The sequence below is a fragment of the Vidua chalybeata genome, chromosome 3 (assembly GCF_026979565.1).
Source record: "Vidua chalybeata isolate OUT-0048 chromosome 3, bVidCha1 merged haplotype, whole genome shotgun sequence".
NCBI lineage: Eukaryota > Metazoa > Chordata > Aves > Passeriformes > Viduidae > Vidua > Vidua chalybeata.
This window is the reverse complement of record NC_071532.1, coordinates 6,581,666-6,594,803: the sequence shown is the minus strand read 5'-3', so window position 1 is coordinate 6,594,803 and position 13,138 is coordinate 6,581,666. Positions and strand designations below refer to the sequence as shown.

The window sequence follows — 13,138 nt, the reverse complement described above, 5'->3', positions numbered from 1 at the left end:
GCTGAGAAGCCTTTCATGAGAAGGAAAATACCCAACCAGTTTTCTGTCTTGTCTGCTTTCACTTTCAGTTCCTCTGCATCACCAGACTAGCTTTCCTTGTCCTCCCCTCTCCATAACCCACATGGACCAGGTCTCTCTGTTGTAGGTCACCCCCCAAACCACCTAAGCCACTTTGATTTCCCTCTTTGCAAAGCTCCAGTTTGGCTGTTCTGTAACAAGAGGTTGGTGTAGCCTCTAGAAGTGGTCATCTTTAAAAACCTGCCAGAGTGCCATTGCAACCACAAGTCCAGTATTGCTGCCCTTTGGTGTGAGCATTGCTGATAACTGTCAGCTTTTCTGGACTCTGCAGTGTGGGTGCCGGTGCCTGCCGATCACACGCCACAGCAGGGAAGGGTTGGCTCTCCCAGCATGAGTGAGACCATGTCATGCTAAATGACTGCTCTTGAAGGACTTCTGAGCTATAGGTTTTCCTACAGTGATGGAAAAAAAAAAATCTTCCTAATCCCCCACATGCTGCTTAAGAGACCTTGGTGCTGGGTGTGATCTGGATCTTGCTATGTTTGATGAGAAGAGCCCATGGCAGGTTTTGCTAGATGCTGGGCTCATTGGCAGGAGCGAGATGGTTTAGCTCCCCTTCCCTTCCTGCTTATCCCTCCAGGAGGCTCTAAGTGCTGGCTGCCATCAAAACATTGCAAACACAACCTTTACTGCAGCTCAGTGCCCAGCAAGCACATATTTGATGTAGTGACAGGTCTGTCAGCTGTTTCTTACAGGGACCTAACTAAGAAAAATGGACTTGGACCTCATTTCTCTGCTGCCAGCTTTATACCTCTATTAGTTTTTCAATTTCAACTTTTTTTCAACTTGACCATTAGTTTAGGTCAAAGTAATGCATAATCAAAGTATCTGAAGGGGAAAACTACCACTGGAAGGGGAAGGTGGGCCAGGTTTTTAATAAAATGGAATGCTAAAACTAGATGAAAAGTGTGTTCAGAGTTTTTTTTTTTTTTGTAGAAGTCATTGCACAATCTGTATTTCCTATTATAATAAAATAATCCAAGGACTCATATGTCTCTAACAACTTATATGCCCTTCCCCCCCTTTTCATTTCCCCCTGAATTAAAGAAATCAAGGAATTCACGCTATTACCCAAGGCTTTAAATTTGCTACTTGCCCTGAAAATCTTTAACAGCAACCAGTTGCCTAATTTATTTTTATTTTACTGATTTTATTGCCTTACCTTATGCCTCCCTATGAACATAAGTCCTTGATGTGTTGTAGGTACAGCTTAAAGGTTCTTGTGCACCTCCTCTGAAAATTAAGGAATGTTTGGCTGAGCAGAAATAGGTTTCAGTTTTGTAGGTTAACTCGCTTTTGCCTTCAGAGCTCTGGCTGTGAGCAATTAACAACTGGTGATGTTCTTCAGGTTTTTTCCCCATCAGCTTGAAAATTGTGGAGCAGGCTAAGAATGCCAAGAGGTGAATCATGAAGCAGTGTCTTTATTATAAACAGAAATTCATTTGGCTGCTTCTTTATAATAAAGTCCCTTGTCTGCCTCAACTTCTTTTTTTTTTCCTGTGTCAGGTAAAGATGCAGGGGAGAATAATTGGGGGTATTTCAATAAGCGGGTTTTATTTTTAAAAACTGATTGCAAAAAAGAATTCCCTACTTCTTAAAAATTCTGCCCAACATAACATTTTCTCTGAGTGTTTGTGATTCCCATTTTTTTGGTCCTGTTTGACTATATACCTCTGAGCTAAGCATTAGCAAACAGCCATGGGGTTAGATGGCATTTAGCTGGATACATTTGGACTTTCATTTTGTTCACTGGGAAAACACCTGACAATCTTGGTACCTAAGAATTAATTTCTGATTTCTTTCCGGTTCTTTGGAGCTGGGAAATATCTGTGCTTAGCTCTACCTGGGTGATATACAGCACTGCTGTGCTGCCCATGTGCTTTACCCTGTGGGAAATTAAAAGTGTGTTTACTCCACCCCTTTTTTTTTAAGATGCTCATGTGCTGGAGAGCATCAGCCAGCAGTGTAACTAATGCTGGTTTTCTCATTTTGTCTGCTGGGGAAATAGGAAAGCCATTACTGTGGTAAAAGTAAAATAAGTGATTGTGTGACATTGTAGTGCTAAGTGATATGTAGAGAGGATCATCAGTTACTTGACAAAGAAATCTGTTCAATATAGAAAAGAATACAATGTAATATGACCTCAGCAAAGCTATTTTTCTTCATAACTGTAACTTTAAAAATAATGCTACCTTAATGAAGATAAATGCAAATGTTAAAATGAGACTCCTTGTTTTTTTTTTCAACTGCCTTTTTGTTTGTTTGCTTTTAAACCTAAGAAGAGAAAAACTTTCAGTTTTGCTAAGTAAATTGTTAGATAAGAAGTGGGGGACAGCCCACCTGTCTTCCTATAAACTCTGCAGCTGGATTATTAGAATTCTTACATCTTGTAAGCTCAACAATTTTTACTCTTGCAAATTAAGCAATAAGAACTTGTTGTTTGCAGTCAAATTATCTTCTTTTGACTGTAATTCCACTAGTTTTTCCTTTGGCCTAATCCCAGTAATTCCTTTGGCCTAATCCTTGGTAATTGTTGAGGAAATGGAAGGATTTTTTCAGTAATAACTACAAAATGAAATCACTACTGTGGTGAGCTCTTTACTTGCTCATTCTGTGGCCAAATAGAGTCTGTACTGAATACCTGGAACTGGAATACCAGGAGGGCTTACAGGCACCTCAGGTTCTATTCTGGACCAAGGACACAACTCCATCAATTTCAAATGATGTTCTGATTTATTATTCTGTGGCTGTTTTGAAAAGAAGAAAAGCAGAGAAGTGTGCTGCTCTCTTATTTATTATTCAAGATCTGGCTGGCGTTGTCTGGCTCAGTATTTTTATTTTTGTGATGTACCTGTAAGAACTGGGTAAAAGGCTGCAGTTTCTGGAGAGACATGGCAGATTTCACCAGTTGTGAATTTGCTCTTTAAGGTTAATATCTTTGAACAAAACCCATTACTTTGTGGATATATTCTTGGTTTACATAGTCTTCAAACCAGCTCTGAATTTGCTGGATAGAAATATAGGACATGTACATTAGTTCATATAGAGGCAGAGGTATTAAAAAAGTTACAGGGTTTTTTTCATTTCCATTTTAAAATCCCCACAAACCAAACCAAAATAAAAGTGTGCTTCCTATGGCAGAGAGGAGAGGGCTTATTGTACAATGGCTGACTTAGCAGCAGTGCCTCTGCTTTTTGTTAATGACCTTTAAGCCTTGCAGCATCTCTCCTAGGTTAAACATGTTGCTTCCTTTTTAACCTTCTGGTGGGCATATTCTATTTATTTAAGCCCATATGTACAAAACTGAATTTCATTTTGCCACCACATGATGTTCAGAATTATTTTAATACAGTTTCCCTGAGATGTTTTATGTTGAATTCATGGCTTTGCTTGCTCTTTGGATCAGTAAAGAAATAAAAAAAAAAAAAAAAAAAAAAAAAAAAAAGGTATCTTTCTGCCTCAGATCTAGTACAGGACTTTAATGTCACAAATAGAATCAGCCTGTGACCAGTGGGATGTGGCTTTAATTGTCTCCTGCACTAGCATGTGAGCATTGGCATATTTCTTGACTTACAGAGAAAAAGGGAAGTGTATGTGAATTACGCTGCAGAAGCTTGTGAAGTCAGACAAAAATTTATGGGCTTACTGCATTATTCAAGGTACATAATTTTATTACAGTGCTGAACAATTCATGGGACAACTGATTTATTGTTAGTGTCATATTTTGCATAATGAATTTTGTCTACAGACGATTTTACTGCATGTGTTTTAAAACGTACAAGGCAATTCTTTGGGAAATTCTAGTCTAAGGTTATTTTTATGGAAAGCAGAATTTTATACAGAGGCAAAAGTAATCTATTTGTGTCATGGTATACAAGCCATTACTTAATAAATTATTGAAAGGGTCTCATCCTGGGATCTGATACTCTTCTGTTAGTATTTTATTTGGTGTAGAGTCTAGAAAGCAAAAACAGAGATATTCCTTAAAGAGCAATGCCCTTCCTCTCTGTAGCAGCATTTTTGTTATGTAATAGATGTTATTTGTGAGTAGTTGTGTATAGATAGTGACTGATAAACATCACATCACTCTGCAGCAATGAGCTGGTTTTGACTGAACATGAGGGATTAGATTCACCTCATTGTAACACCCAGTGCCAATGACTGGTCTAAGGCCAGACCTGAGGTTGGAGGCTCAAGTTCTCCCTGATGTTAAAAACCAGGCAACTACCTTAGATATTGAAAATCAAGTGTTAAACACTTCAAGTCTAAGAGAAGGCTAGTAGACTAGTTTGGCAAGAAAACTGAATCACCTGAGTGGAAAAGCAAAGTGTTTCCATTTCAGTGTGCTATTGTGGATCCTCATCTGCACTGGTTTTGATTGCAGCTTCACAGGTTCCTATGCTGATTAATTCTCCATATTACCAATAAACTCCCTCTTGCTGCCTGCTGGGGACTCCAGCCTATGGAGGACAATGGCAAAACACAGATTTTAATACTCACTTCGCAAAACACAAAATGAAATATTTAAACTGTCCACTCAAGCAGTTCCCTTTGTGGTGCAATTCTGAAATTGTTTAATTTCTTACTTTAGCTTAAAAAAAATTAACAAAAACTGAGGCTAAGGTATTTGTGGATTTAATCTTTAAATTAGGAACTTGAAGCAGTCCATTTGTACTTCTCTCTGCTGTTTCATTACCCATTTCACTGCTTCCATAGTGTGGGTGAAATACTCCTTCACAATGTTGAAACTCACTGTCTTTGAGAAAAGACCCTAATGAAGATAAATTGCTCAGTTAGCAGTTGTTTTCTTTCCAAGACTACTTCTTGATTTTGCCCTTTGTGGATGGTTCCCACTCCATTAGTTATCTTTTTCCTATGAGTGCTGTGATGCGAAATGAAGCAAATGAGAGCTAAAGGATGTGGCTGGACAAGTTGGTTTATAGCCTGCCTAAAGGCATCTTTCCATAAGCTGCCTTACCTGGGGCCTACAGCAGGGCTGCACTTTGCTGTAGGGTGTCTGAATCATTCAGGCTGGAATCCCTTTGTCTGTCACTGCTATGAGCACGAGTGGTACAGCAGCACAGCTGGAGGGGCTTTCCAGCCTTAATTTTTGCACAGGGGAATTCTGGAATCGAGAGTGACTGATAGCAAGTACAAGGTGCTTGCATATTTGATGATGTCCTGAAAAGTCAGCCTCACCAGACCTCCTTTGAGCTTAGGGTCTGTAAGTGGGACTGCATTTCTTCTAGATGGGAAAATAAAACACAGTTGACGCATGACTGAGTTTAAATTTTCATTTGTGCAATAATTTTAGGGTGGAAGCAGAAGTTCTGAGTGAATATGAAGTTGGCAATATGTCTGTGTGGTATCTACATGACAGTGAATTTTGTAACTCATTATATGTTCTGTGGAAAAGTACTTGTTTTCTGCTGCTTTTAAGTCTCCCCCTCAGTAATTTCAATTGCTTGAATTATGAGAAGTAGTAAAAAATAACTCCTTGTCCACCTTCTCTGTACTACTCATGAATTATAGACAAATGTCAAATTCCCCTTTTTTCCCTGGCTGGAAAGTGATGTTCTGTTTACTCTTAGCTCATGCAAACCTATGCCATACAAAGTGCTGTATAAGCAGTTGGGGTAATTGAAAGAAGCAAATTAATCAGACACATGGGCACAAAGACTTAGAAGCACTGAGAATTTGTGGCTATAGCTGATATGACTGGAAGGCATCTTCAGGCTGAAAATCAGGGCGTGGAGATATGGAGAGGTCTGTAAGGATCTCAAAAAGGAATTAATCTCTGAGCTGGAAGACAGCAACAAGCCATTTGAGAGCTACTCTGAAAATCTCTGCTCCATTCAAATGTTGCAAAATATTTACTGTCTGTTCTGAATATAAGCAACCAGGCTTTTAAGTGACCACCCAAAAAACTCCACTGTACAATAACTTGAAAGACACTTAGTTTTGCCCTCTAAGTATCAAGGGCAATGTTGTCCTCATTTCATCCTGGAACAAGTTTTTTGGGAGTTTAAGGGTTTGAATCCAAAACTTGTGTGCTACCAATGGACTTTCTATTCCTGTATCTCAGGAACTGAGAATCAGATGAAAGGGAATGTTTTTAGGAGCATAGCTATTCATGCACAAGTCTCAAATTATCTTCAATAGCATGCTCAGCCAAATCTTAAAAGGAATACAAGTACACATTAATTAAGAATTAACATAATTCTGTTCCTTGAGTATGATGATTATTAGAACATAAACTCAATGAACATACACTTGAGAGGAAACTGCTAAATATTTTTAAAAGCCTAATTTTGAGTCACCCTTTATTTTTTCATTAAGAGAGAAAAAAGAAGATGGCACTTGACTTTCTGAAACTTTCTATTTGCTTCAGATCAGAAAGTTGCTGAGTGTCCTTAACTGCTGATAGGACAAATCAGGAATGAATTAGATTTATATAGAAAGCAGAGACATGGGATGACATTTTGGAAAGACTGAAAACCACATTTGCGAAGCTGTTCAGACAATTAAAGGAATGTGAAAATTTGCAAAGAGATTTTCAGGCGTATGTGCTGGCCATTAATGCAGTTTTCACAGTTGTATTTTGAGAAATTTACATTCTTGGGCATTGAAATGCTTTTAGAAATCTGACTGTTGTAGTATCACATATGAGGTTTTCAAAAACACTTCTTTGGTGGAAGACCCATGTGTCTTGTCACTTCCACCACCATTTGGAAAATGGGATTTAAGCTTTGCTTTGCCACGCCAAGTAGTTTAAGAGCTGAATACTCTTATAAGTGTTGATGTTGATGCCTAGTAGTAACTTGAGCTCTCACACCACCTCACAATTGACCACACTGGTCTACAGGAGGCTTTGCATGCCAGAAAGCATTGTTCCCCAGGCTTGCTGGTGTGGAAAATGGGAAATGGCACAGCACTATAGGACTGGTTTCTGTCCAGATACATCTCGCAGAATTAAGAGGGCAAAGTTTGCTATTGATTCTCAGCTTCTCATTCAATTTGTGTTTCACTTCATGTCTGTTCTTCAGCTGATTTTCTGTGTTCCTTGTGTTTTGTAGAATGCCAAAGCCAGCTACGACTTCAGCAGCAATGATCCCTACCCCTATCCCCGCTATACGGATGACTGGTTTAACAGGTAAATGGATTTTGGGCAGCCTGCCCTTCACTTTGGTTTGTGTAAGAAATTCCACATCTTTGTGAAATGTCTGTTTTCTGCTAAATTCAATCATCACAGAACAGACACTGCAGTCTCACTGCTGCTTGAAAATTAGAAGTTACTTACAACGTCATTTTTTTAGGTTTATAGTTTATAAATGAAATTGCTGCTCCAGAAAAGTATATTTTTAGATTGTTTGGATAAGTGATGGCTGCATACCTTTTCATTGAAAACTTTTCAAAGATTTCAGAGCTCAGACTGAGTGCTTATCAAAAAATATTTCAGGCCTATTTGATGTGGTTTTCATCTCTAACATAGGATGTCTGGATGGTCTCCTAGTTTTGGATGGGGGTTTTTGTTTTTATTTTGAAAGAAATCAATTGTAGTTCTGTCAGAGTGACACAACAAAGAAGTAGCTGTGCTTCCACCTCAGACACGGGCCTCCTGGAATAGATTAAACAGAGTTAGGAGCTGTGATGTCCTTCTTTGTAGTCCTCCAATTTTTCAACCAAAGCAAGATCTCAATGATATTTCTGCTTCATTTCGGGAAAGGACATCTGACACTTTTAAAGTAATACACTTTTAAAGTAGACACTTTTAAAGTAGAATCCAGTTAGTGAATGGAAAGTCACAGAAAGACTAGGGTTCTAATTTGTGAAGGTCTGCTGACTTTCTTGCTTTATTTATGCAAAGGATCTTTTTAGGAGACAGATGCCACTTAGCTCTGGACAGGAAGAAAATTAAATTTAGCTTTAGTTTGTAATGGTAGCTTTTGTTGTTTTCAGTGTGGAACTTCATAAAATTAAGTATGTTCTGCCAAGTCCCTTTAACACTGATTCTGCTGCTATCAAGTATTTTATAGGGGAGCCCGATTTGCTGTCCTTACCTGTTCTGCAAAGTAAACTCTCCCTGGAGGGAGAGTTACATCCCAAAGTCTCTTTGAATAGATAGACCTCAAGCATTCCAGATGTGGCAGAGGTTGTTGTCTCTGGTCCCAGGTGCCCCTGGCTAACCTCAAGCACTTCACTGAAGAACTGAGGGTGAGCAGCACAATTGTTTGTGACCCAATCTGTAATAATTGAGCACAACATGATTCAGGTTGTCAGAGAACTGCAATACTTTCCTATGTTTCTTGGGGGAATGGTGAGTTCAGGTTGGCAACAGGAGGGGGAAAACAATGGAGATATTACTTTGCAGATATCCTTTACTGTTCTTTCTTTTCAGAAAAAAATAAAATTGATACTTAGGAAGTATAACATTATTTGTCGGTGAACCTTAGTCATACTGGGATGTTCCATCCCTGGAAATGTTCAGGGCCAGGCTGGATGGGGCCCTGAGCAGCTTTATCTCGTGGGTGGCATCCCTGCCCGTGGCAGGGAGATTGGAGCTCGATGATCTTTAAGGTCCCTTCCAACCCAAACCACTCTATGATACGATGAACCTTGAGATTTCCTTTGCAAGACAGGGAATTTTCTGTCTTGCAAGGTAAATCATGGGAGCAACACATTCAGTGGAGCATCCCTTTTCTGCCTTCACAGTATAAGGAAGGCTTTAAGATGCAAGATTCTTAGTTTTCTGCAGGTTAAGATGCAAACCAACACACCATATCCAGCTGTTCAGGAATAGCTGTGACTGTTTTTCTCTGTGTATTTCTTTGCTATTCTGTTAATTGAGCTGACATATTCCTCTATAAGCTCTTGCCATGGTTTCTGACTCCTGAATTAGTGTTACTGGTAGGTAACAGCTGTCTGCCTCTGACAGTCTGTCTGTCCCTACCTATAGCTACACAGGTGCATCTGGATAGGGCATGATTACATGGAAGATGTATTGAGAGAAACCTGAAATAAAGGCTCCGTTTTGCACAGCCAGTGATGCATCTCCCATCGAATTTTATGCATGCAGAAGGATCAGACTCGAAATGGGATAGCATAATATTCCTTTTTCCATAAAGAATAAGTTTCTATGTGAGCAATTCAAGTGATTTGTGGAACAAGAAGCAGAGAACTGATCACCAAGGGGCTTTTGTGAGCTGCCAGCTGCATGTGGAATGTGTTCATTAGACTTTAAGAATAAATAGGAGAGGTTTTTGCATGGAGTATTTCATTAATCACAGCTGCTCTGCTTGCAAGCACAAATTCCCCTTCCACTTGGGGCTTTGTAAGACTGCTGGAATCACTTTGGCCTTTCCATCTAACAGCCACTGGCCTATGAAACCATGCAGGGTGGTTTTTGGAAGGGAAGGGTGGTGCCTCAGATAGGAAATTGCTTTCAGGCAGTTCAGCTGCTGCTGTGTGCAGGGCCCCATAGATGGCTTGACAGCCAAGGGGTTTATTCTCATGTTTGCTCTACTCACTGTTTGACTGTGTTCAGATCCACAGCTTGGGGACCCAGCAGGAGAGTGTACACTTCATTCAACGTGGAACAGAGCTGTGTTTGAGCCTGAGGAGCAGTGGAAGCAGTGAAAGAACTTGAATCAAGCCCTGTTCCCAAAATGAGAGGCAGCCCCACAGAACTCAGTGTTTTTTAAGAACCATTTTGGGAACTGACTGATTTTGAACACCCTCTCCTTCTGAGCCACATTCAGTACCTTGGCATGTACCACATTCTGCAGTGAAGAGGTAGCCATAGGAATCAGTGATTGTTTGGCCTCATACTACCCTCTGATTTCATGTTGTGAGCATGCAGAAGGCACGGCTCGGGCTCTCCACCTCAGAGCAATGAGATTACAAATTTCTGCCCTGATCTAAATAACCAGTAATTATCTCCACTCCCATGGCCTTTGAATTCTGTATACTCTCTCACTCAGCTAATGAGTTAGCAGGGAAAGATTTATTTGCTCTTTTGGAAACCTATGTTCTTCAGATGTAAGAATCTTTTGCTAGCTGTGGATCCAAACCAAAGTAGGAGAATGCTTTCCCTTCTGTGAACACTCAAATGCTTAGAGGCTGACAATGTCATGTGAATAAAAGGGGATTGCATTTGCCCCACAAAGTGTCCATCTGAGCTCTGCATGTTTAATTGCTGCCCAATGCAAGCAGCTGAACTGGTCAAGAAAGGCAGATGGTCCCAGCTATTGAGACTGCAGCTCTGCATAGCCCTCCCCTGCAAACAGCTGAAGACAGGATGGATGGGTCCTGTGCTTTGCTGTCTGCAGAAGCATTTCAAAGTACATGAAAAGGAGCCTCAATAAAAATCTGTGCCACCTCTGACACTTTCAAAAACACATCAGTAGGGAGGTACACACAGGACCATTGGCAATGGATTTTAAAACAGAGTTGTTTTCAAAGACAAAGCAGAGTGACGTTTTCATAGCTTTGCAGTGTTGCTTTTCTTTTAGAAGAAAAGGATTTTCTTTTGTAAACGGAAAAGCAAACAGTATAGGTATTTTTTAAAATACAGTATGCAAAACTGTTTTTCAACTAAATCCACTTCTCCCCCTTACCTTTTTATGTACGTTCACATAAAATGTGTTCACTTACATAAAGTTTACATAAGACTTGCTCTACTTGCTATTATATGGTTTACCTTTGAAGTAGCTTGTTCACAGATGAAAATATTTTTGTGTTCTATCCTCTTACTTTAAATATTGAAATAGGGAAGAGGCGAACACTATAGAGAAAGGCTGTGATTTGTTCTTCTGACATGAGTCACTTCATGGAAACCACAAAGGGTTTATCAATGATACATGAGCAGCAAATAGGGCTGAGTTGGAAAAGTCTGCTATTTGCCATTAATAATTCAACCAAATGCATTTCCACTAACTCATAAGTGATTTTTTTTTCCTCTCTAGTCAGCAGCACAATACTGAAACTCTGAGCTGCTGTAATAGGCTTGTTTACAGTCTCCATTGTGTGGGCCACTACTCTGGAGAGGCCAGGACAGGAAGGGGATCTTCTGGTAAAACTTTTTTGTCAGGAAGGTCCTAATATAGTTTTTCTCGCTGTAATCTGGCAGCATCAATGATATTTTGCACCTCAGCATTAGTGAAGTAAATTTTCAACAAAGACATTTATTCTTCTCTGTGCCTTGTAGTCGGCCCATAGGTGACTGGATAATGAATGCCTAGCATTGCTAGCACATACCAATGAATGTTATGTTTCTGTCACACTTCCTTGAGCAAGAACATGAGGGAAAATCTTGTTGTTTGATTGTTGATAGCAATTTCTGTAGCAGCTGAATAAGAAATCTGTATTGCTGTCTTCTCTGTCTTCTTTGTAAAAGGAAGCAGATGAGATCTTCTGTCATCTTTCTTTATGGAACTGCCTCTAAAAATATATTCTCCCAAGCAGAGCAGGAAAAAGTGTGTCTTGCTTCTTATCTTTTTATTAATGTTACACTTACCTTTGCCAGACACCCCTAAAGGGAAAGAGAATGAAAAAAGGTGATTAAACCAGTTTTGCTGCCTCCCAGGATGGTCCATCTGATACCCAGTAGAACCTTTATAATCCAGCATTTTGAATTGCATGAATCCTTAGCATGCTGTAGGATCAGTGCCAGTTTCAACGCTCAGAGAGGATTGATGTGAGCAGTAGGATGGAGTCATATATTCAACATCTTAGACTGAAAACAACCCTGACAGTAGCACAGCTTTCAGTAGTTCCTCTGCTGCTGTGCTATTTTTTAAAAACTAGGTTATGTTGTCTGTATTTCTCTTCTCTTGAGTTTAAGTTCTAGGATGAATTAGGAGAAAGGAAAATGCAATCTCCCTTCCTACAGGAGCCACTGCCAGTGGTACCAGTAACTGCCAGTACAGCTAAAGAGTCTCTGTTAAGAGCTGTAAAGCACTTCACAGACACCAGGTATTATTGAAATACCATGTGTCAGCCCAAACCTGGACCCCTGTATCAGAGCAGAGGCTTTTCCCACTTTGCACAAGGCAATAGCTCTGTGAGCTGGAGCACCTTGTCAGCTCTTTTGGGAATTAAGCACTGGATGAGAGGGATGCACGTGCCTTAGGTCCCACAGCTTTGGGCCTGGCCAGCCATGTGCAGCTCTGCTGCTGAGGAGTGCAGTGACCATTGTGGCTCCCTTCTGCTACTCCAGCTTGGTATTGCACCCACCTCTTCCCGTAGCATTTCTTCTGTGGGCAGGGATATGCTCTTTGTATGTGTTCAGACAGCAAAAAGGCAGCCAGGCTTTGTTCCATAAGGTTCAAAGTAATGGGTGTCACGCTGTCAAGACGCAAAAATAAAGGAATTAATATTGATCTTATATTTACGCTGTTCTGTCAGGGGCTGTTTCTGCTAAGAGTTGTTAATGAGGCAGAACCTGTCTCACAAGGTAAAACGAAAAGGCCTGAGTAACTTTACAGTTAAATGCAGTGTAGGGATACATGTTAACCTCAGAGCAAGCATCACTCATCCTGCAGAGGGGAAACTGGATATTGCCTGCTTCAGCAAGGGATGAACTCATGCCACTATTCAGCATTCAACAGTTTTCCATGGAATGGTTTTCCTCTGCAGCACTGGGAGCTGACTGAGGCAAAACAAGCTCGCAGTGATCCAGCTCAGCTCAGCACGTGCATTAGCTGGGGTTCATCTGGTCTCTCTGCCTTCCTTTTCACAGCCACGGGACAAGGTGTGCAGGAGAGGTGTCTGCTGCTGCCAACAACAACATCTGCGGCGTGGGAGTTGCGTACAACTCCAAAGTGGCAGGTATGGTAGCAATCCAAGGTGTAAGTAACTCACTGTGCTTCAGGCAGAGCTCCTCCTGCAGAGACAGAAGGTGCTGCCCAGGACAGGGCTGCAGATTGGTGTCGGACCATGTATTTATTACTTTTCACAGTAGCTGGAGAGAGAAATTTCCCCATGGCTTTGCCTTTTAAATCAAGGGCCTTATAAATAAAGGTTCTTTAAGAACAGTGCAAAAGAGCAGCTGTGCTCCATC

General features: G+C 40.5%; 1 protein-coding gene across 1 annotated transcript in view; it reads left to right on the top strand.

Annotated features, from left to right (window-relative positions):
* Nucleotides 1-13,138, top strand: part of PCSK2 (proprotein convertase subtilisin/kexin type 2) — a 98,779-nt gene that overhangs the window by 63,032 nt on the left and 22,609 nt on the right. Inside the window, exons 6-7 of the mRNA XM_053938797.1 lie at nt 7,155-7,231; nt 12,818-12,906. Of these exons, the coding sequence (XP_053794772.1) occupies nt 7,155-7,231; nt 12,818-12,906 (166 nt within the window). The remainder of the gene's footprint in view (nt 1-7,154; nt 7,232-12,817; nt 12,907-13,138) is intronic.